The sequence below is a fragment of the Cyclospora cayetanensis genome, unplaced genomic scaffold, assembly GCF_002999335.1.
Source record: "Cyclospora cayetanensis isolate NF1_C8 unplaced genomic scaffold, CcayRef3 CcayRef3_contig_4, whole genome shotgun sequence".
Classification (NCBI taxonomy): Eukaryota; Apicomplexa; class Conoidasida; order Eucoccidiorida; family Eimeriidae; genus Cyclospora; species Cyclospora cayetanensis.
This window is the reverse complement of record NW_020312369.1, coordinates 220,422-248,007: the sequence shown is the minus strand read 5'-3', so window position 1 is coordinate 248,007 and position 27,586 is coordinate 220,422. Positions and strand designations below refer to the sequence as shown.

At 48.9% G+C, this 27,586-nt stretch overlaps 3 protein-coding genes across 3 annotated transcripts; all 3 read right to left on the bottom strand.

Annotated features, from left to right (window-relative positions):
* Nucleotides 1-2,655: 2,655 nt before the first annotated feature.
* Nucleotides 2,656-6,855, bottom strand: LOC34618447. The gene is made up of 16 exons (XM_026334299.1): nucleotides 6,642-6,855; nucleotides 6,378-6,439; nucleotides 6,272-6,321; nucleotides 5,982-6,200; nucleotides 5,726-5,907; nucleotides 5,637-5,690; nucleotides 5,323-5,572; nucleotides 5,174-5,266; nucleotides 4,667-5,106; nucleotides 4,351-4,396; nucleotides 4,212-4,282; nucleotides 4,065-4,153; nucleotides 3,871-3,999; nucleotides 3,425-3,811; nucleotides 2,864-3,073; nucleotides 2,656-2,802 (listed from the first exon to the last, which is right to left on the bottom strand). Exons 1-16 carry the CDS (start codon nucleotides 6,853-6,855, stop codon nucleotides 2,656-2,658), a joined length of 2,643 nt encoding a protein of 880 aa, XP_026190084.1.
* Nucleotides 6,856-11,622: 4,767 nt separating this feature from the next.
* Nucleotides 11,623-15,524, bottom strand: LOC34618449. The gene is made up of 5 exons (XM_026334298.1): nucleotides 15,453-15,524; nucleotides 15,230-15,350; nucleotides 13,650-14,768; nucleotides 11,990-12,292; nucleotides 11,623-11,930 (listed from the first exon to the last, which is right to left on the bottom strand). Exons 1-5 carry the CDS (start codon nucleotides 15,522-15,524, stop codon nucleotides 11,623-11,625), a joined length of 1,923 nt encoding a protein of 640 aa, XP_026190083.1.
* A 4,500-nt stretch (nucleotides 15,525-20,024) lies between these two features.
* Nucleotides 20,025-27,462, bottom strand: LOC34618450 (cullin-3A). The gene is made up of 16 exons (XM_026334297.1): nucleotides 27,326-27,462; nucleotides 26,735-26,941; nucleotides 26,141-26,279; nucleotides 25,605-25,793; nucleotides 25,153-25,417; nucleotides 24,679-24,821; nucleotides 24,124-24,309; nucleotides 23,772-23,856; nucleotides 23,387-23,523; nucleotides 23,235-23,290; nucleotides 22,451-22,904; nucleotides 21,996-22,204; nucleotides 21,685-21,754; nucleotides 21,178-21,320; nucleotides 20,599-20,775; nucleotides 20,025-20,049 (listed from the first exon to the last, which is right to left on the bottom strand). Exons 1-16 carry the CDS (start codon nucleotides 27,460-27,462, stop codon nucleotides 20,025-20,027), a joined length of 2,622 nt encoding a protein of 873 aa, XP_026190082.1.
* Nucleotides 27,463-27,586: the final 124 nt, after the last annotated feature.

Sequence of the window (27,586 nt, the reverse complement as noted above, 5' to 3'; positions counted from 1 at the left end):
CCACAATTTCCTGCTGCCCGATCAGCCCCTAAGAGCTACCGGGGTATTTATGTAGCTCAAATAAACCCGCTGCTGCACTCTGGAGAGTAAAGAGCTAGATATTCAGCTCTACGATGCGGTCAAAGGAAGTATAGCGCTACTTGGCATCGCCTTGATGATGAGGCTGCTAGGGTCAAGAGTTTTGGCGTATCCTGTCAGTATTTGTCACATCCACCTATCATTTCTGCATTTACCTTCCGTATTTCCTTAGGTCTGTAATGTTTCGCGGTACCAACGCTGAGAAAAGGAAATTGACCTCTTTAAAAACGGGTTGAGATAGAGGGGGACGGTCGAGTCGAGGCCGAGAGGGTTCGCTTTGGAGCGCAAGACAAAAAGACAAAAGTGAAGCTGTATTGATACACAGGCAGAAATTCAGAAGCAAAACGTGTACTATGAGGAGCATATGGCAACCAAAGGGATGCAGCCGCCAGGACTAATCAGCCCAGGTCGAACATACCCCAGAGAAGTGAGAGAAACCAGGGGACCTACTTCGTGGATTTTTGGTGTAGAGGAGATATATCAATAAATTCAATCAAACCCTAGTGCCTTGAACTGGTTTCTCCGAAGAGACGGAGCACGCAGACCTACCCAGCGCCACATGCAGAGGCTCTAGTTGGCTGCCCCCTACCGCCGCCCTTTGAGATGCTGCAAGTACCCACCAAAGTGCCATATCAACTACGAAGTAAGATGTTCTAGCTTGTTATACGACTCTAATAAGGAGCGTTCTGGGGGATAAGACAAGCACTTTTCCCTACAAATAGATTTAAGAGCAAACCATATTGTAGTATGCTTATTCCACTCCAAGCTTGGAAAACCATTGCCTCCCAATATGCCCAGAGTTCTCTGCAAATGGCGGTGAATAAACGTTTCGCAAGCTCTTTGTGGCCGTTTGTCCGTGTGGCACTCGTAACTGTATTATATGAGTCCCAACTCCAACAGCTGTCCAGTCAGGTCTAGAGTGCGCTCTAGAGAATTTTAGATTTACGGCTCGAAAAGCTGCCTATAATGCTTCTCTTTTTGGGAACTACTCAACTGGGAGTTAAATAGTACACATGCCTGTCTCCGCCTCTATACCGTGTGCCCTAATTGGTGGGTCAGGTGGTAGTGGATTTGCTGCGCCACACTGAGAACCGTAGCGGGCATCAAAAATTCAGAGCGGCTGCTCTAATTCTTCGTCATTACCATCTAGCTCACGAGTGCCCCCTTTATCCCATTGGATGCATTGATTCTTTGTTTCTGTAGGATGCCTGTAACGCTCCGTCCTCGGCAGGAACAAACTTAATTCAGACTCAATACAATGCAGACAAAAGCTATTGAGTATCGAATATATCTAACAAGAAAATTCCTTTCCTCTATTGCTCGCTTCCTTCTCATTTCTGGACGTAAGGGAAGAGGTAAAGCTAGGGTTCGCTTAGCGGCACCCTTCGAACACTCCAAGCAATCATAGCTACTTGCATGAAGAATTTAACGCACGCGCACACATTGTGTCGTCTTGTACTGAGCTATGCTACACAGCAATAAATAAAAACGTACAAATAGGCAAACCAATTAGTCAACTGTTGACCAATTGTTATCTTAGTACTAAAAAAACTAGCGTCCTAGATACTGATCAGGCATTTCCAAGACCGCTGTAATCGCTTTCCAAGAACTTAGCCCACATTTTGCATATGCCTTACCTTATCAAGTCCGAGTCATAGTTGTCAAGCTTGTTAGATGTGTCTTGGTTGTTAATCATTGAATTTTCGCAAGAACTGTTGCTCGGTGCACGAAAAAATTTCCTGACACACAGATGGCATCGCTTGTGACTATACAGCTTCTGCTTGCGAGCGCTCCTCCAGCACCTTCCTTAAAAGGCCGGAAGGTTGTTTGCGATTCAAACGTTTTATTCTACGCCTTGCTAGAAGAATCTTTCATGAAGTAACTTCGGCATCAGCCGTGTCACAGCACAAACCATACAAGAGTGCGCTTCGAATAGCTGCTAGGATCGTCAAGTACAAATGTTGTTGTATAAGGCATATAAGAAAAGCCAGCATAGACAGGTGGACAAAGCCAAAGGGTCGCTAGATTTGTTCCTCCTACCTGTAGATTCTCCTTGGGAACTGCACACGCAATCCATTCCCCGTATTTACTCGCTTGAGTGAAAGTAGTATCAAATCGCGAACCTACGCAAGTTTTACCTGTTCTTAGTGTCATCTGACGGTAACCATGGGCTATAGCAGAAACCGTTAAGACTGGCCCTCCAATATGTTGCATATGATGACATCCATCTTACACCTGCATCATGTAAAATACTAGATTGTGGATTTGGCATTAGCAATCCGTACCCACAGGTCCCACTTCGGTTTTCTGTTTGGCCGTTCATTGTTCGTTGGGTTTTGTCATTCAACTTTATTGAAGGCCAATGAATGGAGTAGCCATCATGTTGGGCGGCGGCCTACCCCATGGCCCGTGTGAATGGGCAGGCAACCAGTCCTTCAAGTCGGATATCTAACGCAGTACTGTACTCTATCGTATACACATCGTGCGTTTATATTCTACAAAATGCTAAGTGACGCGTATGGTGACAATAGCACAGCAAATTTTCGTAGCAAACAGTGTGCAGTGCCTTGTGTTTTGTTAGAGTTTCTCAATCGTGACGTTCAATAGCGTAGTGACTGCTGCTTCGCACATTCGATCCTTTTCTTTCGGCTGACCAGACAATTCATGCCCGCAGGATGAAGTGAGGACGATCAACCTCTCAGTCACATTTGCAAACACAGTAGCCTAAAAACAGTTCTACTTTGAATCTGCCATTATGCTATCAGTAGCTCGTGTGTTTCCATACCGTGTAGAACTTCCCCTTTTGTATCTTCAAATTCCGAACGAGAGGCAGACCATTCACCTCTAGGTATGCGGCAGCCGGTTCAGCCCCAAGCCCCACCCCGCACGGATTTCCTAATTCCACTGCAACGAGATATAAGCCATTTTGTGGCACAGATATCGACCAGAAATTCGCAGGTGCCTTTGGGGACATCGCGTGTTGAGAGTGTACAGCCTGCAAGGCGATAAAGGTTTAGTCGAAAGTTTAGACTATAGGGCGGCTTACAGCTGAGTTGTCGTTTGTTTGGGCAGGAGAGGAGATTATCAACCCGCCGTTGTTCAGGACATCGGAGAAATTGCGAGCTTTGCACTGTGGGTGTTGGGCTGCCTCTAACCAGCCTGTATTTCGAAGATTCAATATCCAAAAGTCCATAGTATGTTCATTTTATTGGTTTCGTACTAACCGAAATAATATCTGCCTCTTTGCGTTTTAATACTTCCGTCGTCTTCTAGCCATCCCTGCCCGAGTCACACAATATAATTCAAGTCACACACTCCACGAAAAGGCTTTGCCGGAATTACTCACTTGAGGAAGTGGAATTTTCGAATATCCAAAATGAATCTTTAACTTTGCTGGTGGCTCCCGAATAAGCGAATGGGTGCAGGACGCGTGTGCCAAGACCAGCGCCGCTTCTGCTGGTCCGTGAGACATAGACATTATTCCATTTCTCTTGACTGCAGGAAATTCTTGTTGGGGTCCAGCCACAGTAACAAACAGCGTGCACGGAGAACCCGACGAACAAATTGAGGCATGGAGCCCAGCGCTGCATATAGTTGATTCCAAGGAGTACAATTTGTCACCGTACACAGATCCCCCTGGGGAGTCAAAGCATTTAGCTCCACACTGGGCAATTAGCTGAAGCCCAGTAGCAGGGCTGCGACCCTGAAGTGCAGAGCTCAAGGTGTCTAAGCACTGATAACGCGTAGAGTATCATTCACAGGAGTGTTGATATGGCCATTGCGTCCCCCTACCTCGAGCTCCACAACTGGGGGCGGGAGGGAAGATTCTTCTTCTTCTGTTACGCATGGCACTCCCCAGAACTCGAACGACCCGCCGCTGTCGTCTCCGTTAACATACATCTGAGTGACTTCGATTTGTACCTGAAGTCGTTGAAACCTTTTATTTACTGCTTCAAGCAGCATTATACATCAATATTCCAAATTACTTTCGTTACAATCCTCGGCATTGCCAGCAAGTACGAGTGATGCTCCAATTTCGCCGTATGTAAAATACGGAAAACTTCCGTTTCGCTGTCTGCGCACTTGTCGGATTAAAAAACGCCATGGTTCGTTTAGAGTAGAGACGGTGTTACCGTCGAATGTCAGAGTTATCTCAGAAGGCCACATCAACGGGTCGGCAGGTGGCATGTAGAGGAACTTCATACTGTTCAAGTGCATGGAATTCGCCTTGAGCTTTGGTGTTTTTTCTTGTTTTGACCCTATCAAGCTTACAGTTGAACTGGCTGGGTAAAGGTTAAAGATATGTATTCTCCGTTCCCTGAAGCAACAATCCATGATCAACGGCTGGCGGTCCGTAAGCCTGAAGAAACCAACCGTTGCCACTGCCCGACCGCCAAATTCCGTGTGGCGCATCCATGTGACTTCCGCTGAATGCTCCTTTGCAGCCAAAACTAGCAGACTCTTGAGATGATGAGTGGCAACTCAAGAAATATGGACCACCCGAGTGAGATAGGTTTACTTCCTCCCCGCCTGATCAATAATCAAGGGCTATGTCAAACGAAGAAAAGCTTTATGTGCATTCTCTTACCACATGAAGCCGTTGCATCTGTAACAGTAGCGAGGGCTATGATGAATGGGACGTTCTCGTTGGCGATGCTGAACGATATGGGTCCACCTCGGTGGAATATTCGCCGAACTAAAAGTTTGCCGGATCCCTGGTCGTCACTAGTGTCGCCATCCCCTTTCTTCTCTTTCACGACAAAAGCGTCCTCTGTTGGATGAGCTTTCCAAAGATAATCCTCGAAAGGTGCCAGAGGAAAAAGCTCGTGTTCGGGGTATCCGACGAAAAGGTTGGCTGGCTGATTCACGGAGAATTCCATGAGATTTGCTGAAGGATGCTGAGGCGATCTAATGAAACGGGTTCCCTTTAGATGTCCAGGAATTGTTCGCAAGTGAAACGAAGGGTTATCGGAGTATGCTGCAGCTCCCTCGTGAAGAATTGAGACTGCGTACAAGTTCGGGTCGAGACTGATATACAAATATCAGCAAATTACACTCTCATGAGGTCACAGATTACCATCTACTCGTTAAATACCTGGACACTTTTATCGGAGATCCCTTGTTTGATGTGAAGAAATATTTAGGTGGAATGACCTCCCTCTTGGTATCTTCGGAGGCCCACATAAGCCTGAAAGCTCAATGCTTATTTCTTGGTTGCATCTCGATTTTTACTTTTCAACCCACTGTAGGCTGCCTTGGTCGTCGTTATCCACAAGAAAGTGTGTATTATGTACAAACTCGACTCTGATTCTGTACTTCTTTTTCCCGGTTAGCCTAATTGGTGCTGATTCTGTGATGTGTTTTCCTGCTCGTTCAGCCAGGGGAATGAGAGGAACACGTTTGCTTCCAACGGCGTCCGCCGAAGTTCCATGAGGCATCCGATCTGCAATGATAGGCTGGCCGTTTAAAAACACGCGCGCCGCATTGTCCGTTTCTGGTAGCTCAGTGCATGACGTGCAATCAATCAGAGCTATGAAGTGGCGAGGATGCTTTCATACCTATGCTGAACACGTAATGTGCAGTCTGAGGGATCAAAAGATATCCATCCCAGCCTGAAAGCCGTCACCTTTTAACCGCATCGACAAACACATACAGTTCAGAGACTCACGAATAGAGTATTTGTGGCTGGGTATGTTGTCGAGAGGCCCCGACCCGCTAAACGATACGTCGATGTTTCTATCTGTTTTCCGAATTCTGGGTTGGCCTTCCAGCAGCGCATTATCATAATAGGCTCCATGAATTCCGTCGGGAACCGGATCTTCTTCGTAGCTGCATGTTTATTAGAGCCAGAATGTGCGGCCTAGTGCTATCCAACCAATCCCTTGTGTATGTTGCAAACTCACCCTGGAGTATGTCGGCAGTTCTGTGGCCGTTTTTCAGCGACTTCCTCTTGGTGTCGAACTTGATGGTGCGTCATTCTGATCATTTCTTGTAGACTTCGCACAGTTGTGTATGCAACAGCCAGCTTCTTTAGACACTGCTGGTTCCTCTGCAAAATCTTGCCCACGAGCTCAAGCTGTGATCCAACAGATTCATGTCGAGTTCCACATAGGGCATCAAATCTTTAGTGGAATTATATGTTGTAATGTTGGGCACAGACTATTATTCTGTACGAACGACAATACCAGCTTACTTCTTTTGAGATTCATTTGTCTGGTAAATACTGCCATCCAACCGAGAGACCTAAAAATAAGAACGATTAAAAACACCCAATGATTGAGGAGGCAGGAAGATCGGACCATGCTTTCGCCCTCTGATGCTTTCATCTCGAATGCTTGGCGTGCTTTTAAGCGGATCTTGTCTGACCAAAGCAAAAAGACTCTGCTAAGCTCTCACGGAAAGAAAGCCAAATGAAGAATCACCATAGTTTATTGGGGGCAAGCAGTAGTTCCAGTCGGATGTTCCCTTTCCCAAAAGTTGTACCTCAACGTAACACCATTCACCTCCTGCGGAACAGCTTTTTCATCTTGCTATCTGATGGTTCGACTTTGAGCCTAACTAACCTGTAGTCCCATTCGGCGCCTTTGCCGTTGTGCAGTCAGTATACGTTTGGTCATCTTGTACAAACGCGGCAGCGCACAGCCTCCCATCAACAGTTCTTCGGTGATTCTTCCTGAAAGCCGTTAACTGCTGAAGCGCCTGGGAGCCACCGGGCTGCGCAGAACAGCGAGCGGCCAATAGCACAGCAACTAGGATAAGAAGCCCCGTGAAAAACATTTTAAGCTGGCACATGAACCAACAGGGTGGTCATAACGCACCTATATGAGACCCGACTTAAATGTGGAGTTCCTGTTAGCCACACTGTACATACACCAGAAACCGCTCATGATAGGCAGAGGGATGAAACGCTACTGATCACATGCCTAATTTGTTTATCAATGATTGATGGACAAAAAATGCATATTTTTTTCTATTTCCTGAGGAAATTTATATGAAATAGTGGAACGTTTTTGGGCAAGGAGTGGTGATGACGATCCACTTCCTCTTGACGCACAGATTTTCTGTGCAACATAAGGCTACTTCCAATAGGGTAAAGAGAAGATAAGGTGGCTCACTTCACCTTTAATATACACGCACATGCACTGCTCTCTAGGCATGATGTTCGCTTGATTACAAAATACAGTTTCAGACATGTTAGCACTGTGTGTGTGGTTTCCTCTAGCCACTATAATTCACTTGTGGCACTGTAACAGCCACTACCCCTAAATTAGCTTCATAAAAGTGACCAGGAGGTATTACGCATTTGTCTTGTTCGGTGAAGCGGAAGAAAAATGTTATGCAAAGCAATGTGCGTCTTCAGGACTGTGCCGAGGTAAAATAGCCACGCCTTTCGAAGTACAGACTTTGCAGCAAGGACACTGCACTGGTTATTCATGAGGCAAATAGTAGGAACTACTCATTCAATGCACTGTTGTCTGCAGTTTTCTTGTCCGTAACTTCCGGCCCTTACGCTCCGCTCTTTGGTACCGCACGATCAACAGTAAATAAACAAGAGTTTCTTGTTACTTGAGTCCTTTTGTGACTTCGACTATCTGTACAAACATGATTTCCAGAGCAACTGCAAGTGAAAGGATTCATCAAGGAGTTACCTTTACAAGCGAGGAGAGCTGCCGTCGCTGACCCTCCGCTGCAAAACGTCATTTAGCATAAGATTGGATGTATGGTCTGCCAATCCTACCAATTTCTTGTATGGCCTTCGTGTCAGCTGCTCATAAGAATTACTTGCACATTGTTAGTGCTGATAAGATTGAAAGAGGTAAGATTTACCTACCTCCTACCGCCTCCTGGAGGTCAGCCAATTCTCTGCGAACAGCTCTTTTATGCTCGTCTGCAAGCATTGACTCAACCATATCTTCATTGTTTTCTTCCAGGTGAATGTCCCTGATGCTCATGGAGTAAAGCCTAGCTAAGACAGAAATCCTGATGCAACACACAGCCTTACATCACTGGGTACGGGGGAAGTGCAATGCCGCCGATTCCCATAAGGCCCAAATTGTCCTGTGGATACAACCTTGTCTCAGAGCTATCCGTCAGTAGATACAAACACTTGCCTTTAGCCTTGTACAGTTGGCCAATCGTACAAAGTTCCATGGAGCAAAAAGCATGGCCATTAGCAGCGATGATGGATGGAGCATAATATGGAGTGAAACGGCTGGCTTTATTGCTTGCGAACGACTTTGAAGTCACATACGATCTGTTGACCCTTGCCCGAGGGCGACTCGCATGAGTGCTGATTCATGGGACCATTTCCAGCTTGTCCATACACCGGGAAGCAAGTGAAATACATTGTCATGAAAAAAGTTAACGTCGTATAAGATACATTGAATCATTATCGGCTACAAGGTTTTGCTTCTCTTTTCGTACTAAATTTCCTTGGAAACAGTAGTGCCTTCGTCTATGCCAACCAATTTTTTTGATGACCCTGTTCGCTGGCTCTCAGGAAAACCCCTTTCCTTGGCACCATTTAATTCCCTGAATTTAAAATAGACATGCTAGAATAGCTGACGTACACAGCTGTTCCCAAATAGAAAACATGCTGATCGGCAGCACAAATGTTAGTGCAGTGCTTCATTGCACCAGGGGAAATTGACGCTGGCACTTCGTTCGGCAGGTTTATACATTAGTTAAGGTTTGTTCTAGTTTTTTGTTATGTGCTGAAAGATGCAGGCTTGACGATATCCCGCTGTCTTCGGCAAGCGCTCGTTACAGTGAAATCCAAGAAATTGAGTGAATAGCAAATCAATTAATGCTGTAATGCCTGATGAAACAGACATTTTAATTCATCACTAACCGTACTAAAACTTTTTCGTACCGCATGTGAGTCATAGAAAAATTGGAGCATTTCTCATACAACAGACTACTAAGGTAACCTTGAGAGTACAAGATGCCTGGTGAGACGTAACTCGACGCTCGTCCGAATAAATCAAGATGCTACACAGTATATGCATTTAGGAGGAATATAGCGAATGAGGTGATACTTCATTGTACTTGTTTTACGGTGGTTCTTTCTTGTCTGCACTCACTTTGAGGGGCCGTGTAAACGCACATGAACTGCATGATAATTCTGAAGGCAAACAGGCTGTTCCTCTCTCTTTCACCAAACCCAGTATTCAACTTCTCAAGAAGCAAAAACGGTCAGAGCCCGAAGCCTTGAATCGCTGGTTGCGTTTTAGTGTCTTCCCTGGATAGTCCATGAATTCGCATGATTCAACTTGAAACAGTTGAAGCTGCTCGAGAAGATGCTGAAGTGAAGAGCATGGCTGCACTTTGTGGAAATGAGGGTACGACCGAAAATTCCTATTTAAATCGATGGTTTTTTCTCATTCAGAAGTTTTTCCCTAAGCGATACAAAAACAGTCACATTATTTAAGAGAACGAATTCGGTACAAGACAACTCAGAAACGACCGCTTTTCAGAATCGTGCAAGCTGAAGCAGCCCAGAAAAAATATTGACGACGTCATATTTCTTTGGATTTGTCCCACAAGCCTTGCCACCAATGCTGAAACAGCTACACTCGATCTTGCGGTGAAAAACATGTTTGTATGAGCATTTAGGGAAGTGGAGATTATGCGCGGGGGCCCCCTGGACCTGTATCTTTCAAGTTATGTGGTTCTGGAGCTTAAGACTGAAAAGACCTTGTTTAACGCCATTTCACAGTTTAAATATTTTTAATGCAGATCAAGTTGTTTTGGTATACGTCAGAGTTTAAAAGAAGTGACTGGTAAGGAGTCGGTCCCCTCCTCGGGGGCCCCCCAAGGTGGGACATGGGGTGACTGTAAGCTTAAACATTTGATGGCGTTCCTCCAAGAAAATATCATTATTCTGAAAAGAAGATGTGCCCTCTCCAATTCTGCTTTAAATTTCACAGCGCTCTTCTCTGCCGAGCTTTTATCTGCATCTCAAGACATGCGGAGACTTGCCTTGCGTTTTTCCTTGCCATGCAGTGCTAAAAGGTTCACTACACTTACAAAATGAGTGAACGTCCACGCTAAATAATGGTTTCACGTTTCGGCGCTTTGCTTTTTATCCTCGTAATCATCCTTCTATACCCCGGCTCTCCTTCCACCATTTGTCCCTCGTCTGTGAGGCTTTCTACCCTCCTTCTTCATCAACCCTAAGCCGCGCCTAACAAACCCAAACTGCAGAGCCTCTTGCCATAGCTTGTTGCATAGATCAGCTTACTAGTACCAACTGTATTCTTGGGCCATCTACTGCTGGTAGCTTTTGCTGCAATACAAGAATGCTTCTTGGCGTATTGTTTCTTCTTGTCGTTTGTTCAACTGAAAGGGGAAGAATCATAGCTGTATTAGGAGTATTGTCCCCATATATTTGATGCTGTGCTGTTATCCCATTTTTGTGATCTTTGGTCTTTGTGTGGCTATGTAGTGCCTCCGAACCCTGCTCGTATGTGGATTTTCCCCCAGGGTACTCGCATTGCTCCCCCATGCTGCTTCCTTGATTCCACCCCTCCAGCTTTTTTATTCAAGTTGTCCAGATACTCCGTTCCGCAGCCCTTTAGTGCCGCTTTGTAAGTTTGTGCAGCGGTTCCTTTGTTAGAGCAGAAAGCTGCAGCAGCGGCAGTTCGTGTTGACAGCCTCTTCGGGACCCTCAATAGGGCATAAGAAAATAGGACTTAAGAGACACTGCTGACCAGCAGTATATCCATTTCGTGAGAGAATACAAGGACCTGCGTGACATGCGCTCTGTCACCTGTGCACAGCGAACGACTGGAGGAGCAGCACAATTCCCAATCGTCTTTACGACTTGCGAGCAGCTACAAGAGGCGTGTGGTGGAGGATGCTACCCCCCTGGATTCGGTGTTTGTCGGAGAGTATTCTGTTTCGTGGACAATCAGAGACTTTAGGAGGGTAATGCAAGAAGAGCGGGGCTCGTTCAAACGTACCCGCACATGACAAAGAAAAAGAGGCAGTCAGAAATCAATATGCCACCTCTCTATGAAGCGTTATTTGTATGAATTCTTGTGAGCAGAGAGCGTTACAGTGCTTTACATCGGTTGTTCTGTCCACTCGTGCTTATCTGGACCATCTTACGTGCATCTTTCGTGCCTGCTGAAGCAGCAGATCCTCTTTTGGGCACGTTGCGCGGTGAAGCCTGTAGCAGCATTGCTGAGCTTGTCCGCCTCTCTGGTTCTTTTCCTCGTCTATATTGCAGAAAATGCTATGGAGAGACAGGTCTGCAGCATCTCCAGCCCTCGTCACAAGCCGGTTCTCTTTGGGTGGCATTCGAGACTTTCGCCTGAAGCTTTTTCCTGCTGGCAACCCCTCCTCAAAGCCCGAGTACGCGCGCCTGCATGCAAGCATATACAGGAGCTATTTTTAGTCTTTCGTCAGCAAATGCAGTCGTTTCCTGCTGTAGAAGCTTGATGCTACTTGTACATAGATTAGCACACGAGAGGCTGCTGCTTCTTATCTAGCGGCGAGCGCGGCGTCTTGGGTGGTCTTGCCTGCGGTGCGTTTATCTGTTTAAGTGCCTTTCCGTCTCGCCAAGTCTCTTGGCTTTTCTGCCGCTGTTCTCATGACATTTTCAGCCACATTTCGATTCATTTGGAGCAGCTTGAAATCTGGAGGGCGCTGGTGTTTCCTATAACGCTGACGGTCGGAGGTGTCAGCCAGGGTCCGTTCAAGTTTCGCAGCCCAGAATACTTCCAGGTGGGGCGTGTGAGTGTGTCTCTGCCAATCCATATTCATTTGAGGAGATATAAATGGCACTTTTTCGTCCCGCTCATTTGCCTCTGTCTTGTGCACTGCCTGTCCCCTCCAATGAGGGTTCCCTACAAAAGCCGGCGCAAACGAGTGACCCGTGGCAAAAAGGGTAGCGGAAGCTAAGCACGATTGTTTTTTTTTATTGGTCCCGACGTTTCAATACAGGGGAATGGTGGAAGCACGTGTGCTGCCCAGATACCTGCTAAGGGGTCCGCGCAGTGCATCGGTGTACGACTACTTCTCACGAAGCTTCCCCCAACTAAATCCCATGTATGTTGGTCGTTTGTATCGTGCACTGTCGCTGCAGGCAGCAAACTCTTTCTGCAAAATTGAAGACCTGAAGCTCGAGGGGGATTCCTTGCATGTACGAGTCGAGATTTCGCCGGGGTAATCTCCGGAGTTCTGGAGCGGGCGTTTTCAAGCACTGCACCTTCTGCACACAACGCAAAATTAGGTAGGCTGGAAGTTCAGGAAACATGCACTGCGGCTCCGCAATGCTCGGTCCGCTGGCCAGCTGCACAGCAATCGAGGCTACCTGTAGGAGCGGCTAGCTGACTGGCCAGAAGTGGCTAGCAAAAGGTTGCTCGTTCCTTAGAAACGTCTTTCGCCTATCGAATCAAAAGCGCATGCATCCCCTGCTGCACCAGTATATCTGAACAGTCAGGTAGTATTCCTGTCGCACGGCTAAGTCATTGTGCTGATGTTTACTCCCCGCTTCGCAAATCAGCCAAGGCTTGCACAGGGAAGAACGTGCCTTTCCTCTTGTTCTTCCTAGATTGTACTCCAAAAAAATAGCGCAAACAACTTTAAAGAAGTTAAGCAAATAGTCAAGCAAATGAATGCACATCAACGCCGTGGGGGGCAAAATCGTAGACCCTCGCGTTGGCTATCTTTTCAGTCCAGCGGGTGCGCAGTCCCTTTGTCTGCTGTTATTCAAAGTCCATGCGTGCACACTTATCAAGACTTTCCTGCCTCCATCCTCCGCTTCCTTGGCGCCACGCCGTCTGTTGTTTCGTGTTTGGCTCACCGGCTAGCTTATCGCCCTTGTCTAAGAAGCGGCCAGCGCAAGAGGCTTGTCAAGGCCCTCAATCCATCCCTCAGAAGGGCCACACACACAGACAAAATCTTTCCTTCAAATATTACAGTAGAATGAAACAGCAGATGCCCCTCTGGGGAATAAGGGGCGCGCCACGCATGGAAAAAGAGCTCCATCTGGGAGCAGGGGATCCCTCTGGTAACACGCAGGTGCAAGCTACGGCTGCAGACGAGTCGCTCATATTCCAACAGAGGTACAGACAAAAATCCAAATATGCCTTCTTCAGCGCTGTTCGCTCGCTTTCCCCTTGCATGCTTCTGGAGACCCCACCACACAAATACGTTAATACGCATGATAAAAGGAACCATAAATGGTCAAAGGACCGGGCATCATACATGGCGGAGAGCCAAGGTCAGCAGTCTTTTCTGAGGATACCACAGCCGCCGACGAACTTGGATCTCCCGCCTCCCCATAAAGTATGCTTGCTAAAAAAATTTACTGCAAACGAAAACTAGATTCTCTAACATGCATGAATATTCGGGAGTGCCACACACCTTGCAGGTAGCAAAAACCTTGCGAAATGGATCATCAGAGGGGCTCTTGGACGGTTTACTTGAATACATATATATATATATATATATACATATATATTAAAGTAGCGTTAATGCACGGCGCCGCTGTCTCTGCCTCTCCTCCGTTCAACTCTACCCTATGTCAACTTTCTCGATGTCGCCTTGCCGGCTTTACGGACTTCCAAGCTCTATTCGCACCTCGAGCTCATATGGTTCGACTCTTCGCCTGTCAAACTCCTCCTCTTCCAAAGCCTTCTCCAGGAGTCTTAGCTCTTCAGCGGTACTTTCGGCCTTTGACTCCAACTCGGTTTGCATCGGATCCTGAGCTTCCCGCCGCTCGTTTGCAATTTCATCTCTGCACTCGGCGCCAGTCAAATCCACTTCTTCCTTGAAAGCATGGAGCCCAGCTTCTGGATTTCCCTCTTTCGGCTCGTTACGCATTTCTTCCAGACATTCCCCTCCCTCCCGCTTTTGTATGGTGGTAGCATCTTCGCCCTTTGCGTCCTCGTCTCCTCTCCACTTTGTCGTGCGCCTCTGCTGCTTCTTGCCTGCGAGTGGCTGCTGCTGCTGACGCAGCCTCTTTGCCGGGATGTCTAGCACCAGAAAGCCATCATGCATTGGCGCGGCTGCGGCGACAATGGCAGCAGCTGCCCTATCCGCCGCATGCCGTCGAGGACGCCTGCTCTGGGTAGGAGGTGGAGGTCTAGGATTTGACGCTTTCAGCGAACTCTTCCCATCCTCGGCTTTTTTGTTCGTCCTCGAAGCTTTCGCACTCCCCCGAGGCCTTCCTCGGGGAGCGCCACTGCACGAGAGGCCAGATCTGCTCCGGGAGGGTGCAGAATCCACCACTCTGCCCTTTCGCCGATCACGAGGAGGCCTTCCCCCCCTTTTGCTGAGCTCCTTCTTCGGCTGGCGGGCAGAGGAACTCGAGGTCGCGGATGAACCGAATGCAGAGGCAGATTGCTTGTCCTTTCTGCGTTTCTCCGCCACGTCTCCGCTGCTGTTGCTCTTGCTACCGCTGGTGCTGGTGTTGTTGCTTCGCGAACTCTGTGTGCGCCACCCCAACCGTTCGCATTCGACTACGAATTTATTCTGAAGATCTGCAGCAATTCGGCTGTCTCGGTTCGGCAGAGACCGCGTAGCAACGGCTGGGATGCGGGGGCCTCTACGCCGCCTCTGCTTTGGAGGAGAAAAAGACGGCTGCGCCAAGGTGTCTAGGCAGGTGTCAGCGGCAGTTGCACAACCTGATGCTCCTCCTTCCGTCCCGTCGCCCTTTCCGTCCAAGGGAGCGTCCGCCTCTGCGCATAAACCAACGAGAAACACCAATTTGGACTCATCAGCAAGAGCACCAACAAGAAGAGGCGATAGCACTGCTGCAGATGGATCGACCCATCCATCATCGCAGACACCGCACACTCCAGAGAAGAAGAACTGCTCACACCGGCCATGATAAGGCTGGTCACTAATCAGTTGCCGCACACGAGCTACGCGAAGGTACAAAGTCAAAACACGAAAGCGATCCAGCAAACAACACTCTCCTAAGAACCGTGATCGGAAACGAAAGGCCCCAATAGCAGAAGAAGCAGGAGTTTCTGTGCCGTCATGCTAAGAAAGAGGGCATAGCGGACGCAGGCGGCAGCTCAGACGCCATTGAGCTGCACGCAAGAAGCGATTACGATAGAAAACAGACAGCAGCCAATGAGGTAGAGAAACATTAGATCCTCAGCAGGGTGTATGCAAAGTTGAAACTTGGTCTTACGTTTTCCCGCTTCGCCCTCAGAACTGCACGTCGCGATGCAATTCGTAGCGCTAGACGCTGCCTCGCTTGCTTTATCAAATTCTCGCTTAGTGGTGGCTGCTACCGTACAGCTGCTGTCCGCCTTCTCTGATGTGGAATGCTCTATGTGCAAAGCGACTCCAGCAGTCGAAGGCGTTTTGGAGGAAGGGGAGGCTGCACGCTCTTCTGGTGCTACTGTTGCTGCTTCCGACGCTTCTGCAGCATTCAACGCTGCTTCATGCAGACATTCATTGGAGGAGGTTGACTCGACCCCCATTCCTGCGGTAAGCGCCAGAGCGATCCAGCGGGTCAGGTAGAGTAATTTCCGCCTGCGAGCGGAGAGAAAAGCACCGCCTATATAAAAAGAACGCACCAGGAGAAATGGCTCTCACCAAAGGATTTCGTCTTTTGCTCTGGCAGCCTGCCTCGGTAGCTGTCCTAACCTTGTCGTTGCAACCAGCAAGCCAGACCTACGGGATTGGCGTTCAAGTTTGAACGCTTCAACGCCCCGTCGGCGGCATCAAGCGCCTCACTGCTAGATCAAAAAAAATGAGTGGAAGGGGGAAGGGTCGCAGAGAAGGGACAAATCAAGAATTGCATCATCCAAGCTCCGGATTCTCGGTACCGCGGCGGAGCTGCGCTTCTGCCTTGTGTGTATGGCCCTGCATCCCTCTCTCCACAGACGTCCAAAACCAGATTTGAAATGAAACAGAAAGACCCACAAACTGCATCAGTGATAGAAGACTCCCCACCGCTCTGCCGGTGCATGCAAAAAGGCATCCTCGGCGCCTTGCTTGAGGCCTGGGGAAGCTGCCCCCTACTACAGATGACATTTGAAACTCCTCTCATTGCTTGCAAGGGGCGTGCTCATTCTTTGTCAACTCATATTTGCAGTGTGATGGATTTACAGACTCAGTGGTGTCGAGCACTTGGCTGCTTTTTCTTTTGTGCTTTCCTCCAGACTCTATTGTGAGGCACTCAGAAAGCTGCCATGGGTCACTCATTGTTGAACGGCGGAATATGGGCTGCTCTTGCTCCACACTGTGCTGAGGGAATCTGCCAAACAACTGAAATACAGAGTCATATATCGAGGAGCAGTAACGGCGGCAGCATCACCCAGCTCTTTGCGTACAGCGCAGGGCTAAAACATCTGCGCAGCACATTGAGCTAGCTGAATCACCTAGGTGCACAGGCAGCGCTCAGCTAGTGGCATTGATCTGTAACCTCCGTAGACCGCGCTTTCAGTGGGCTAGGCTACACTGAGTGGCACTTTCTACCAAATGAGCTACGTCAAATTACGAATTATCGAAGCGTACACTATTTGATTTTCCAATTCGTATACCTTATGGACTTCAGAGTAGCGCTAGCTTATTACGAGATGCATCGTGTGCGCCTGTGAGTTACAGATTGCTACTTGCCAGTGGCTGTGAGTGCTCCGAGTATTCGGAGGGCGCAGCAACGTGCACCGTAGCTGTCCCCCTTCGATCATGGGGCAAGCCTTATAAGCGAGGACAGGAAAATAGCGCAGCTCTCTTGGATGGTTTTGAAAAAAAGCGTTTAATTGGATTTTGCATCCAGTTAGGGTCTATAAGGATATTTCTACGGAAGCCTGAGGCCGAGGGCTGCACTACTTACGGGCACTCAAACTGACCCTCCCCAGATGACATACAGAAAGCAATGACAGGGGTATGTATTAAGGGAGAAGGGAAAAGGGCGGAGCAGCATCGTCTATGGGGAGGTAGTAGTTCTACATTGCAGTAGTGCCACTTCACGGTTGCGTGTAAGCCTTCATTTGAGGACTCCATAGGAAGACAACTCCAGAAAGAAATTTTGATACGAAATTGCTGAGTGCTTATCTAAAAAACCTTCACCCCTTCCCGCACTCGTTCATATAGTACCCAGCATGGAAGGGGCGGGCAGCTAGGGTCCTAATAGCTACACCGTAGATGCATCCCGAAAAATCACAACAAATTACACATTGCATCCAGTGCACAAGCACACAAGATTGCATCTTCTTGTATTGAGCGAAAAGTACTGTGCAGTACGTGAAATATTTCAACAGGAAATTCTTTATCAAACCCAAATTAAGAATATATGTGGTATACGAAGTGTTGGACTGTAGCTTCGCCCGTTACATCTTCCTTTCGTATTTCAAATAATCTCCTTTGTGCTGCGTACCTATGCTTCGAAAAAAACTGCATGCAGTAAATATTAAAAGTCCCTGTCCTATCCGCGCTCTCCATGCGGATAACAAGGAAAACAGTGCAAGTGAGAAAAACAAAGGGTGCGTCAACCAGTGCAGAGAAATTGAAGGGACGAAATACACACACTAGCTTTCAACAAACGGGATATCCTACCAACACGACCGCGGCGGCACATAGAATCAATTTTGTCGTAGCGTTAAAATGCGTGAGTCTGCTGCTAGAGAAAGGAGAAAACAAGCTTAATGTTTTAAGTGAATCTAGATGTACACAAGCTCAGAAGTGCCTTTGTGCATCGTAGTGCCATTGCTGCATGAGAATTCCGCTGACGTATGGAGTAATAGTCAATCGTAAAGCCTCAAGAAAGACATTATAAAGAATGTAGGTCCATCCTACCTGAGAGTGTGTCTGCGTCAAAAACTCCTAGTGTAGAGTCGCCTTGATATTAATTACCGGGTGTTTCCAAGCAATACTCACAGATGAAGGTAGCTAGTTCAAGGAAAACATGCTGTAGAAAAAGACTATTATCATAAGCGGCAATGAATCCTGTCGATGGCAACTAGCATTGTGAACAGAAGAGTGCCACGAAGTCTCCCGCAGGCAACGCAGCTCTCAACTGCTCCCTCGCTGACCACTGAGGCTGACACTCTCCACCCCGTTCCACTAGGAACTCCCGTCTCCTATCCCCTTAACGCTCAGTGGTCCGAGAATCCAGCTCCTTCACGGCTCTCTTGAAAATGGTCTAGGCACGGGTCGCAATGTTTTCTGTCTGTTCGCCTTCCGTTGCACATCTTTTAAAGCCCGCCAATGCACCAGCAGCGAATCTCTAGGCTCGAAACGCACGACCAACCGCCACTGATTCTAATTCCGTGCTTGTCTCTCCTTAGCTTTGAGCATGGAATTGCGTGCAACCGCCTATTATTTGTAGCCTTACCCCGATAGTGGTGGCTGTTGACGGCGAATCACAAAGTTCACGCCCACATCAAAGAAGGTCGCCTTTGCGTCGACCAGCGACGCGGGAGAGCAACCGGTAGACCAGTGTGCAGTCACACTATAAACTCACTCAGCAAAGGGGGGAAAATCATGCCAAGCAATTACTGTTTTTCAATATAGACTCTTACTAAAAAGCCGTGCTTTTGAGCTCGCCTTTTCTATCAACCTACCATTTTTTTGTTCAAAATGATCATATTACGATAAATGTGCAGGCGGGTCAAGAAGGATTTCAGAGCACCTAAGAGGTTCCGGATCCCTATCCGTAATGATCCTCCTTAAATTTCTGTGTCGCTCCCAGATAGGATCTAAGAATACTTGGGCAAAATTTTAAAGCTTGATAGAGCTGGTGCAGGGGATGAAATGGGCATATTTGTTGATTTTTCTCCCATGATGTACATGCTATCCTGACCCTTGAAATCCGGCAATTCAACGATAAAGTCAGTGGTCAGATAAGTCCAGATACTTCAAAGCCGGATGGCTGTGCAGAGAAAATTGAACTTAGAAGCGCGCAGAAAATATGTGAACAAGCTAATGGGCATGACTGGCCCGAAAAATCGTGGTCATGTGCACTGCGCGAAACACCTTTGCGGATTGGAAGTCGAGATGTACAAGCAACGGAGTCTTCACTTCGCATCACGCCACAACAGGCCCTGCAGCTCCAAGCTCAATATAAACATTACTTAAACCGGTGAGAGTCCTATAACTCCCGTCATCCCCTGCCTGCACCGCTCAGAGTTTCCAGCATGAGGGGAGAGGGCAGCTAGAGTGCGCTTAGCCCTACGCATTAAGCACTACAAGCATTAATATCAACTTGCACATGGCATTGTGCGCACATGCACACGACATTCCGTGTTCTTGTACCGAACAAGCAGTTCTGTGCAACAAGGCTCTGCCAGCAGGCAGACCAACTCGTCAGCCCATCACTAGTTTAATGTAATGTGTAGCGGGTGAAAACGTAAAGCGTAAATCGCACCCTGGTCTTAAGATGGACTCCCTTGCGATCTCCACGTGACCGCATCCTTTTGCTCAATGCATCTTCATGACAAGTAGCTCAGAATGAAGCACCAACCAGATGCACTAAAAGACTAACAAAAAGGCAGGTGTGGAGAGCTAGATGAACGGTAAGGATGAGAAAAGCAGTATTGCGCCATTAGAATTATGCCTCAGCATGTGTCATTGAGTCCTGCAAAATATGAAAACAGAAGTGCCACAGCCAAACACTGAAAAGGCGGTTCTCCACAGGCAAACGAATTAAAGCATCGTGCGTTCTGCTGCAACTAGGCCTACTCTCAAATGTACGTGTTCACGTAGTATAATGCCCTCTTCAGATGAATTATATCACACAGATTTATGCATTGGGAGGAAAAGGGAGAGACCGACGCTGTGTCTCCATGGATGAAAACGCAGGGGGCTTGAACCCCACAGAGAGTCAAAGCTGAAGTTTGCCCTCTTCTAGCAACAGCAGCTGCAGCCACACCAACTGTAACGGCAGCAGCTGCAGCAACAAATTGCTGTCACGAGAAAATGGGAGTACTTGTTCGTTCTCTGCCTTGGCAGCCAAAAATAGTTGCTATATGCTAAGACTACGCAACATAAGAGTACTTCCGCCTGAAGCCAGAACACGCACCAGAATTAGAGAAGGGTGGAGGCGTTGTGTTGGACCATCTGCTTTGTCTGCTGCTCATTAGGTGCAAGACGTTCACACAGCATGCAGAAGAGTAATCTGCTATGGCAAGCAAGCGCAAGCGTGAAAAAAAAAGCCGCTTCCCGGGGAGTTCTTATAATCTTCTAGCCAGTATAGTGCAGCTAATCTCCCCGCAAATATAGAATTGAACGGGCAGAGCACACAGGCGACACCCCTAAGATCTGCGCTGCCTACTGAATTGCAACCAAGTAGACACACACACACCCACACAATGCGGGTGTGAAAAAACACACAAAAATCAAGAAACTAAATTACAAAACAAGGGAAACATAAGATCATTCGATGCCATTGACGAAGTATATATTTTAAACAGGATAGTACTACCATGAAACAACAGGCAGTGCTCTGCATCACTGTACACTGCATTTTATTCCACGCTGCTACCCCCTTCTAACGCGCAGCCCACCCTTCCCCCGCACGCCTTCGAGATCTCTCCCCCATCCATTTCTTACATATCTTCCGGTCCTCGCTGAATATATTCGCGTTCTATCAGCACCTCAATCCTCTGCTTGATCAGAGAAGCCGAGGGGATGAACCGAGGCGATAGAAGTTGAGTGACTTCTTCAAGCAAGTCGTTGTGGCGGATCTGCTGCCTGCTCTTCATCACGCGCACGATGGCGGCTTCCACTCTGTAAGAGAACAGCATGACACGACGCGCAGTAGCATTTGACAACATCAGCCGCGCGTAAAAACCGTAGGCGCAAAGAACCTCCACACCCTGGAAGCCTCTTCAAAGCACCTGCCCCCTCCCCTCCCCTCCCCTCCCCCCCTCCCCCGATTATTGGGTGCTTCCTCGTCGAACGCCATCGCACGCATCCCCTTCGACGTGTGAGAGCTGCCTAAGGAATTCTGCCTCTGAGCTGCCCCCCTAGCGTAGCTTCTTGTTCTTTAGGCAATCCCATGAGGACGCCATCAGACCCCAAGTTTCTGGCTTCATCACAGCCGAGCGTTTCAATTGACAACACCAAAACGTGTGTGGTGTAGAGAAGACAAGGGGGAAGGGGAAGCGTTCTCTGGTGAGGGGATTTTACAAATGATTTCTGTCTTGTTCAATGCTGGCTGGCACATCTGCTCCTGCCTGCGGCTCCAGAAGCGGCTCTGAGGCGCCCATGCTGGCGAGGGTGACGAGGGGCACCTTGATTCTAAAGAGGCGCATGCTGAATTCCGCGTTAACCTGAGAACATGCATGCGATGTGCACAGAGTGAGGATGCGGAAAAGGAGGGGTGCGAACTACAGATGAAGGAAGGGCCCGTAAGTCGCATGTCATTCAGTGGGATATTTAACGTGCACGAAAAAAAGAGAAGCCTTCGCGCACATGGCTCCTCCACAGACCGACCTCCCCTCGCCCCTTCCCCCACGCCTTGAGAGCAGCAGCAGCTCGCCCAACGAGGGCAAAGCATTGAGTAATACGCTGCTAAGGCAGGTGAGGTGTGCATTGAAGAGAGGCCGTGCCGGCAGTACAGCGTGGCGAAAATTGGGAAACTTCCTCAGCCCAGTCGCAACCCCTCTAAAGATCACCCCCAGTTCGCTTTGTTACCTCCAAAATATCGCCATCATGCAACTCTCGCGAAGTGCTTGTGCCTTCAGGCGTGCGCTTCCTTAGCAGCCTGAACCCCACGAGCAAGCACAGGAGAGAGAAGGAAAGCCTCCTGCATTCTGCGAGGCACTGCTGTGTCTGCCTGCCTGCCGCAGTAAAAGGCAGGCGCACGTGGCGGGAGCGGTGAGAGATTCGGGCAGCATCACACGGAGGAGGGGGAAGAAAAAAGAGGAAAACTTCACGGCAACGATGCAGCGAAAGCCTTGTCAAATCCTCGTTTGCCCCCTTTTCCCCCTCCCTGTTCATCATACCTGCATTTAGGCGTGCAGAGAGAAGTGAGCTGCCGTCGCAACTCAGCTTCCGCCACATGCGATCCAGCCTTTTCTCGAAGGCGGGAGATAAGGAGGCCGACAGAGAGGGAGGTGGACTCGTTGAAAAGGCACAGAATGCACATCTGCAGAGTTGAACAGTCCAAGTCGTGGCGGCTCGTCACGAACGTCCCTCGCACGAGCGCTCGCCCCTAAGCGCAAGCCAGAAAAAAGACACATGGCGTCTTCTTCTCCTCCTCCACGCATGCGTCGAGAGGCCTCTAGACAGACTACAACAAGGGTCGAATGGCAAAGAGCACGCAGCAGAGAGGCGGCAGAGACGGGCGGGGAAGAGAGCAGCAAGTCATCAGCGCGAAATCGATTCCCGTCGAGAAGAAGCGTTCGCGATCACTCAGAATCGCATGCATGCATGCATGCATGCTTCGCTTTCAACGTACCTCCTCCAGTGCGAATTTTAAGACCCTCCCAGAGTGCTTTGAGAGGTAGAAGGTCGTGAAAGCATCGACTGACCAGCGCAGGGACGGCGGCAGAAGCGATAAATCGGCGAGACATTCTCCTCCCCCCAGCCAAGTCGCATGCGTCAACACCGTGCACTCAAACTCAGGAGTAGCTGATGCAGCAGTTCCAACTCGCAAGCCATGCGAGGCAGCCCTTAGGGTGCTCTCCCCTCCACGTCCTCCTCCCGTCTGCTCCTCCGCTGCGGAAGTTGCATTCCTTCCAGCGCATTCGGAGCAATCGCGACTCCAGGGAGCATCTCCAGAGCTTGGAGATCCGCCAGCGTGGCCTTCTTCCCTCTCTCCCCACATTCCAGAAGATGCCGTAGCAGCACATGGCAAGCCCGCTGTACTCCCGCAGCTCCCAGAGGGAGGCAGCTCTTGCTCATGGACGCTCCTGCGTCAGCAGCAACAAAACACACACACACACACACACACACTCACAGAACAGGCAGCTGCTGCCACAAGCGAGATACCCATTCACGGCGATGCGCAGCACGAAGGCTTCAATTGATAACACCCTCAGTCAAAGAAGCAACCCACGACACCCCCAAAGGATCTCCTGAAACTGCCCGAGCAACTGGCTCTCTCTCTGTGTGCTCTGTCTCTCTCTGTGCTATATATATATATATACATATCTCTGTGCTGTATATCTGTCTCTCTGTGCTCTTTCTCTCTCTCTCTCAAGAAGATGGGGCCTGTGGTATCTGCTCCTCCACCCCTCTACGTGTCTGCTTCCGTATTTTGTTGTAGCTGTCTCGCCAGCTCGGCTTGCATGCCATGCTACTCAAGTCACAAAGGCTTCTAACCACGAAAATGCACAGCCCCCCGACGGAACGCGCGCACGTTCTTCTGCGTATACACCCCAGTGACCACTGCCTGAACTCCCAAACACCTCTCCGATTTTGCTGACCCTTCGGAGAGCTGCAGCCTAAAGCGACTAAAGTCTTCCATTAGCTTCCCCGCGGCCAGCAAATCCCTAAACATACTCTCCAGCTTGGCGGTGTACTGCTGCCCTGTGTACCACAAGCCATGAAGAAACGCAACGATCAAGAGACATGAAAGCAGCCAGCCCTGCCAGGCGAAGGAAACAGGCTCTGGAAAATCACTCAGATTCAAAGACGCAGCAGAGGCCTTCGAGCAAGGACGGCTGCCCACCGCAGAGATACTTGTGCGTAGAGATTTCGGTAAAAATTCCGAAAGGCAGCCACAAAGGGCAGTCACGGAGCGCGAACGCTCATGACGGCTCTTGACCCCAGCTCACCGCACTCAGCTCTAAGCTTCGCAACAAAAAGCTTTTCGGCCTCGATGCTTGCACTTCGGTGCTGTAATAAGCGCCGTGAAAGAAGCTGAAGCCAGATGCATGGAAAGAGGCATCCATACACCAGAAAGACCTACATGACTGTGTGTACCAGAAAAAGCGAGAAAAGAGAAAGATGTGCATTGTTCGCTGTGGAAATGATGAGGATGCTTTCCGTCTTTCTTTCGACTCGCTCCATCCAATGCAGCTGCGCTCCTCTTTCGCTGCCCCTCGCTTTAGCAGTTCCTCTGATCTTTACGCCAGCCCCTAAATTGTGGGTTTGACCCCACGTTTTTTTTCGCTAGCCGCGGCTTACTTGCTTATAGTACGCTTCAAAGATGTCTTTGTCCTTCAGATACCGGAAAAGCGAGAGAAGGCTCTCCAGAATCTCCTCTGTCTCTGCTTCATTCGCCGTCCTCGCCCCTTTGCGGAAGAATTCATCCAAGTAGGCGGCTAAGAAGGAGGCATAACGCGTATCGGAGCCCAGAAAGCCCTCAAAAGACTGAAATGCAGTACAAAAAGCACAAAGATGAGCCAGGAAAACTCATTCAGAGGCGGAGAAGAGCGCAAGGAACTGATAAGAAGAGACACTGCTACGCAAAAAAGAAGGGGCTTGTCATTGCATCAAGAAGCAAAACATAACGTGGTAAATAAAGGACGAAGCCGAACCACAAAAAGATGATGACGACAGTGCTACAAAAAGGTGCTGGGAAAGTGAAAGGCCATGTAGTGTCGACGGCCTAAAGATGAAGGAGAGTAGAAGCATCTGGGAAATTAGCCCACGAGTGTATAGCGAATGCAAAAACGCCCCCGCTGCAGGCAAACTCCCGATACACCATGGAGAGAGCCTTTTAATATACCACAAGCTTACTGTCTTCATTGCAGCGTGCATCTCCTGATTATCACAGAATGCTTCCCGAACAAGCTTGCTGAATTTGTGTTTTAAGCTCAAGAAGGAAGAGACAAAGGAAACCGCCTCCTTTGCCTTCTCAGGATCTCTCAGAATAGCATACCCTAAGCAGTCCATCAACGAATCGGAATAGGAAAGAAATGAAGGCTCATCAGAACGGTACATACATGCGGGATACCTGCGTGTGCAAAGACACGTTGCTGCTTCATGAATGGTGTTCGGGAACTGTCGCGGCTCCCTTGTTTTCTGCTTCTATTCGCTGTGATAGCGATAGCATTTTTCACGGGAAGGAGCATCAGAAGTCGCTTCCTAAACGAGTCGCAAGCCACTTTACCCTCTCCAACACCACACATACGGAGTGCTTCCCGCAGGGGGTTATGGGGGGTCTTGGGGATTGTTTTTCTGAATTCTGGCTCGCCCTGGGAGTCGATTTACCGTATTCTTCCAGAGTTTTCTTCATGGTGTCTTTGAGCTCCTCTAAGGCACCGGGCACTCTAGCGAACAGACAGTACATTCGATGAAGTTCTTCCAGCTTGTTATTTCTCATGAGGAAGGGAGCTCCTGTGTGCGGGTCGTTGGCCAAGGCCTTATAATGGGCTGCAATCCAAACGCTGAAGAGCAATTGAGAAAGCGGGATCGCCGTCTCTTCGCTTAAATGAGAAGCGACTAGAAAGGACTCCTGCGTCATGCGAGCTTGTGCCTGCATAGTCGCATACCCCGAAACACGCTCATCCCGCCACAACAGTTGTGCTGTGGTTTCGCGTCATGCGACCACATGCCTCTGGGCAGCTTCCTTGATGATGGAAACGCTCTTGTGCTGAGTTTCTAAGCCCTTTATTACTGGTGCAGATTCTTTGTCTGCTCAATCCGCCTTGCTGTTTCCCCACCTTCTTGAGAAACTCCGTGACCGACGAGTTTCGCGCCAGCTCCTCGGCCTCGCGGGTGTAGTATTCCTTCGTATCTTGCAAAAACGGCTTTTCAAACTCTTCTTGATAAATAGCTTCCTCGAGAAAAGAAGAGAGAGAAGTGAACATTCCAACTGCGAGGCGCACGGGCTGCAAATCGACTGTCTCTCCCTGGCATACACACACAAATTCATATACAAATATATACATATATTTGTATATGAATTCATTCACAGATACACATGCATACACATACACACACATATACACATACATATACACACACATACATATACATATACACATATATATAGATTCATTCACACATATACATACATATACACATATACATACATATACACATATACACACACATAAACGCACGCAACGCACACAAACAAGTGCCCTCGGCAACGAGCAGCATTCGCAGACATGGTCGTCAAGGTGCAACACCAGAGAGCCACCTGTGCCAGTTTCCCCCCTCTGATTTCCCTCTATCTTGCTGCCGTTTGCCTCACACTTCTTTCGGCGGAGATGAGACTGAGGAGGAGTGACCGGCATCTCTGTCCAATGACTGGATCTCGCAGCACTACTTCGCAGAACAGCTTGAGCCCCATAGGGTAAACGGGACTTAAATCTTGGCTAGGAACAAAATTCCTGACGCGCAAAAATCGTAAAGACGAACGTGGGGTGTCAAGCACGCAGGAGCAGTTAGGGTTCCCTCTTGCGGAGAAGGCAGGCATGCCCAGACGTGCAAGTGGCCGACACAGAGACCGCGGCGGAAGTTTTAGGGAAAAACACTGGCGTGAGAGGCTCCACGGAGGAGAGAATATAGGAAGAAAGCGGGATGTAGCACTGCATTCCTAACGGAAGTTCAGCTACCGCGCATTAGGAGCAGTCAGTCAGCACAAATAATGCGTGCAGAGAAAGACGCCTGTGGCCTTGCTGGGACGGACAAGGCAGAAGTATTCCCTTCCGAGCTACACAGTATTATTTATTGGATACACTTGGGTCTGTCTTCTTTCCGTTCGTGTCCTTTTACAGTTTTGAAGGATCACGCGAAAATCAGTGCCTTCGAGAGACGTGCAAGGGCACGCGCATGCGCGGCTTACTTATCAAGATACATGAGAACGTCGCTCGTGAGGCGCATGTTCACGGCATGGTCATTAAAGCTCTTCACAAGTTTCTCCAAGAAGATGAGAGGAGCCCGTTCCTCTCGGACGGCCGCAGCAACAGACTGCAGCTCATCCCGAACGCAGCAATACGTCTCCTCGTACAACTTCTGGCCGCGCTTGTGCAGAACCAGGCTATACGCATAACTGGGATCAAAGAACACCAAACAGCACAGCCACACACAACTCGTGTGCCTCCTTGTACTTGCTGCATGCATTCTACCCCCGATATTCAAGTTCCTGCGTTTGACCTGCGGATGGGGCAGTTCAACATGTCATGTGATAACAGGCCGCACACACAGGACTAGAGAGTAGGGCATGCAAAATACCCTTTTGCTTAACAGGCGCCATGAACTGCGCTCTACAGAATTCCGCATATCGCGCAGTTCGAGAAAACGATCATGGTTCAAGGTCAGCGACTCCTTCGGAGCGTCATCATACACTCCAAAGTGGCAAGTCTTGAATTTGCACGGGTGCGGGAACGGACGTAGCTGTTTCAGGGGTGCGTGCATGCGCGGCACGTTCGCCTACCGGTAAAGCTCTTCAAATGAGAGAGAGGCTGCATTGTGATTGAAGATCTGCCCAAATGCTTCCTTGAGATGCAGCCACATTCGCTCTGCCTCCTCATCAGAGAGCGTCTCTGCTCCAACGTAGCTGAGGCCCCGCATGGCGCTCCGCAGGGCAGAACGAACGTTGGGGGCCCCCAATGCCGCTGCCTCGCCCCCCATAAACGGCAGCGAAGAATCCTAAAGAGAGGCCCCCAAGTGCGCAAAAGGGGGCCCTTGCGAAAGA

What these genes read in the sequence shown, in the direction of transcription:
- LOC34618447 (XM_026334299.1), bottom strand. Translation starts at nt 6,855, where the DNA reads ATGTTTTTCACGGGGCTTCTTATCCTAGTTGCTGTGCTATTGGCCGCT. An exon ending in ACAAATGAATCTCAAAAGAA is followed by an intron (nt 6,201 to 6,271) that starts GTAAGCTGGTAT and finishes ATTCCACTAAAG; the next exon opens with ATTTGATGCCCTATGTGGAA. An exon ending in GACGACCAAGGCAGCCTACA is followed by an intron (nt 5,267 to 5,322) that starts GTGGGTTGAAAA and finishes TTGAGCTTTCAG; the next exon opens with GCTTATGTGGGCCTCCGAAG.
- LOC34618449 (XM_026334298.1), bottom strand. Translation starts at nt 15,524, where the DNA reads ATGGGGGTCGAGTCAACCTCCTCCAATGAATGTCTGCATGAAGCAGCG. An exon ending in ATGCTGCAGAAGCGTCGGAA is followed by an intron (nt 15,351 to 15,452) that starts GCAGCAACAGTA and finishes ACATCAGAGAAG; the next exon opens with GCGGACAGCAGCTGTACGGT. An exon ending in GGTGCGAATAGAGCTTGGAA is followed by an intron (nt 12,293 to 13,649) that starts GTCCGTAAAGCC and finishes TGTGTGCAGAAG; the next exon opens with GTGCAGTGCTTGAAAACGCC.
- LOC34618450 (XM_026334297.1), bottom strand. Translation starts at nt 27,462, where the DNA reads ATGCGGGGCCTCAGCTACGTTGGAGCAGAGACGCTCTCTGATGAGGAG. An exon ending in TTGAAGCGTACTATAAGCAA is followed by an intron (nt 23,857 to 24,123) that starts GTAAGCCGCGGC and finishes ATCTGGCTTCAG; the next exon opens with CTTCTTTCACGGCGCTTATT. An exon ending in GAACAAGACAGAAATCATTT is followed by an intron (nt 20,776 to 21,177) that starts GTAAAATCCCCT and finishes GTTCTCTTACAG; the next exon opens with AGTGGAAGCCGCCATCGTGC.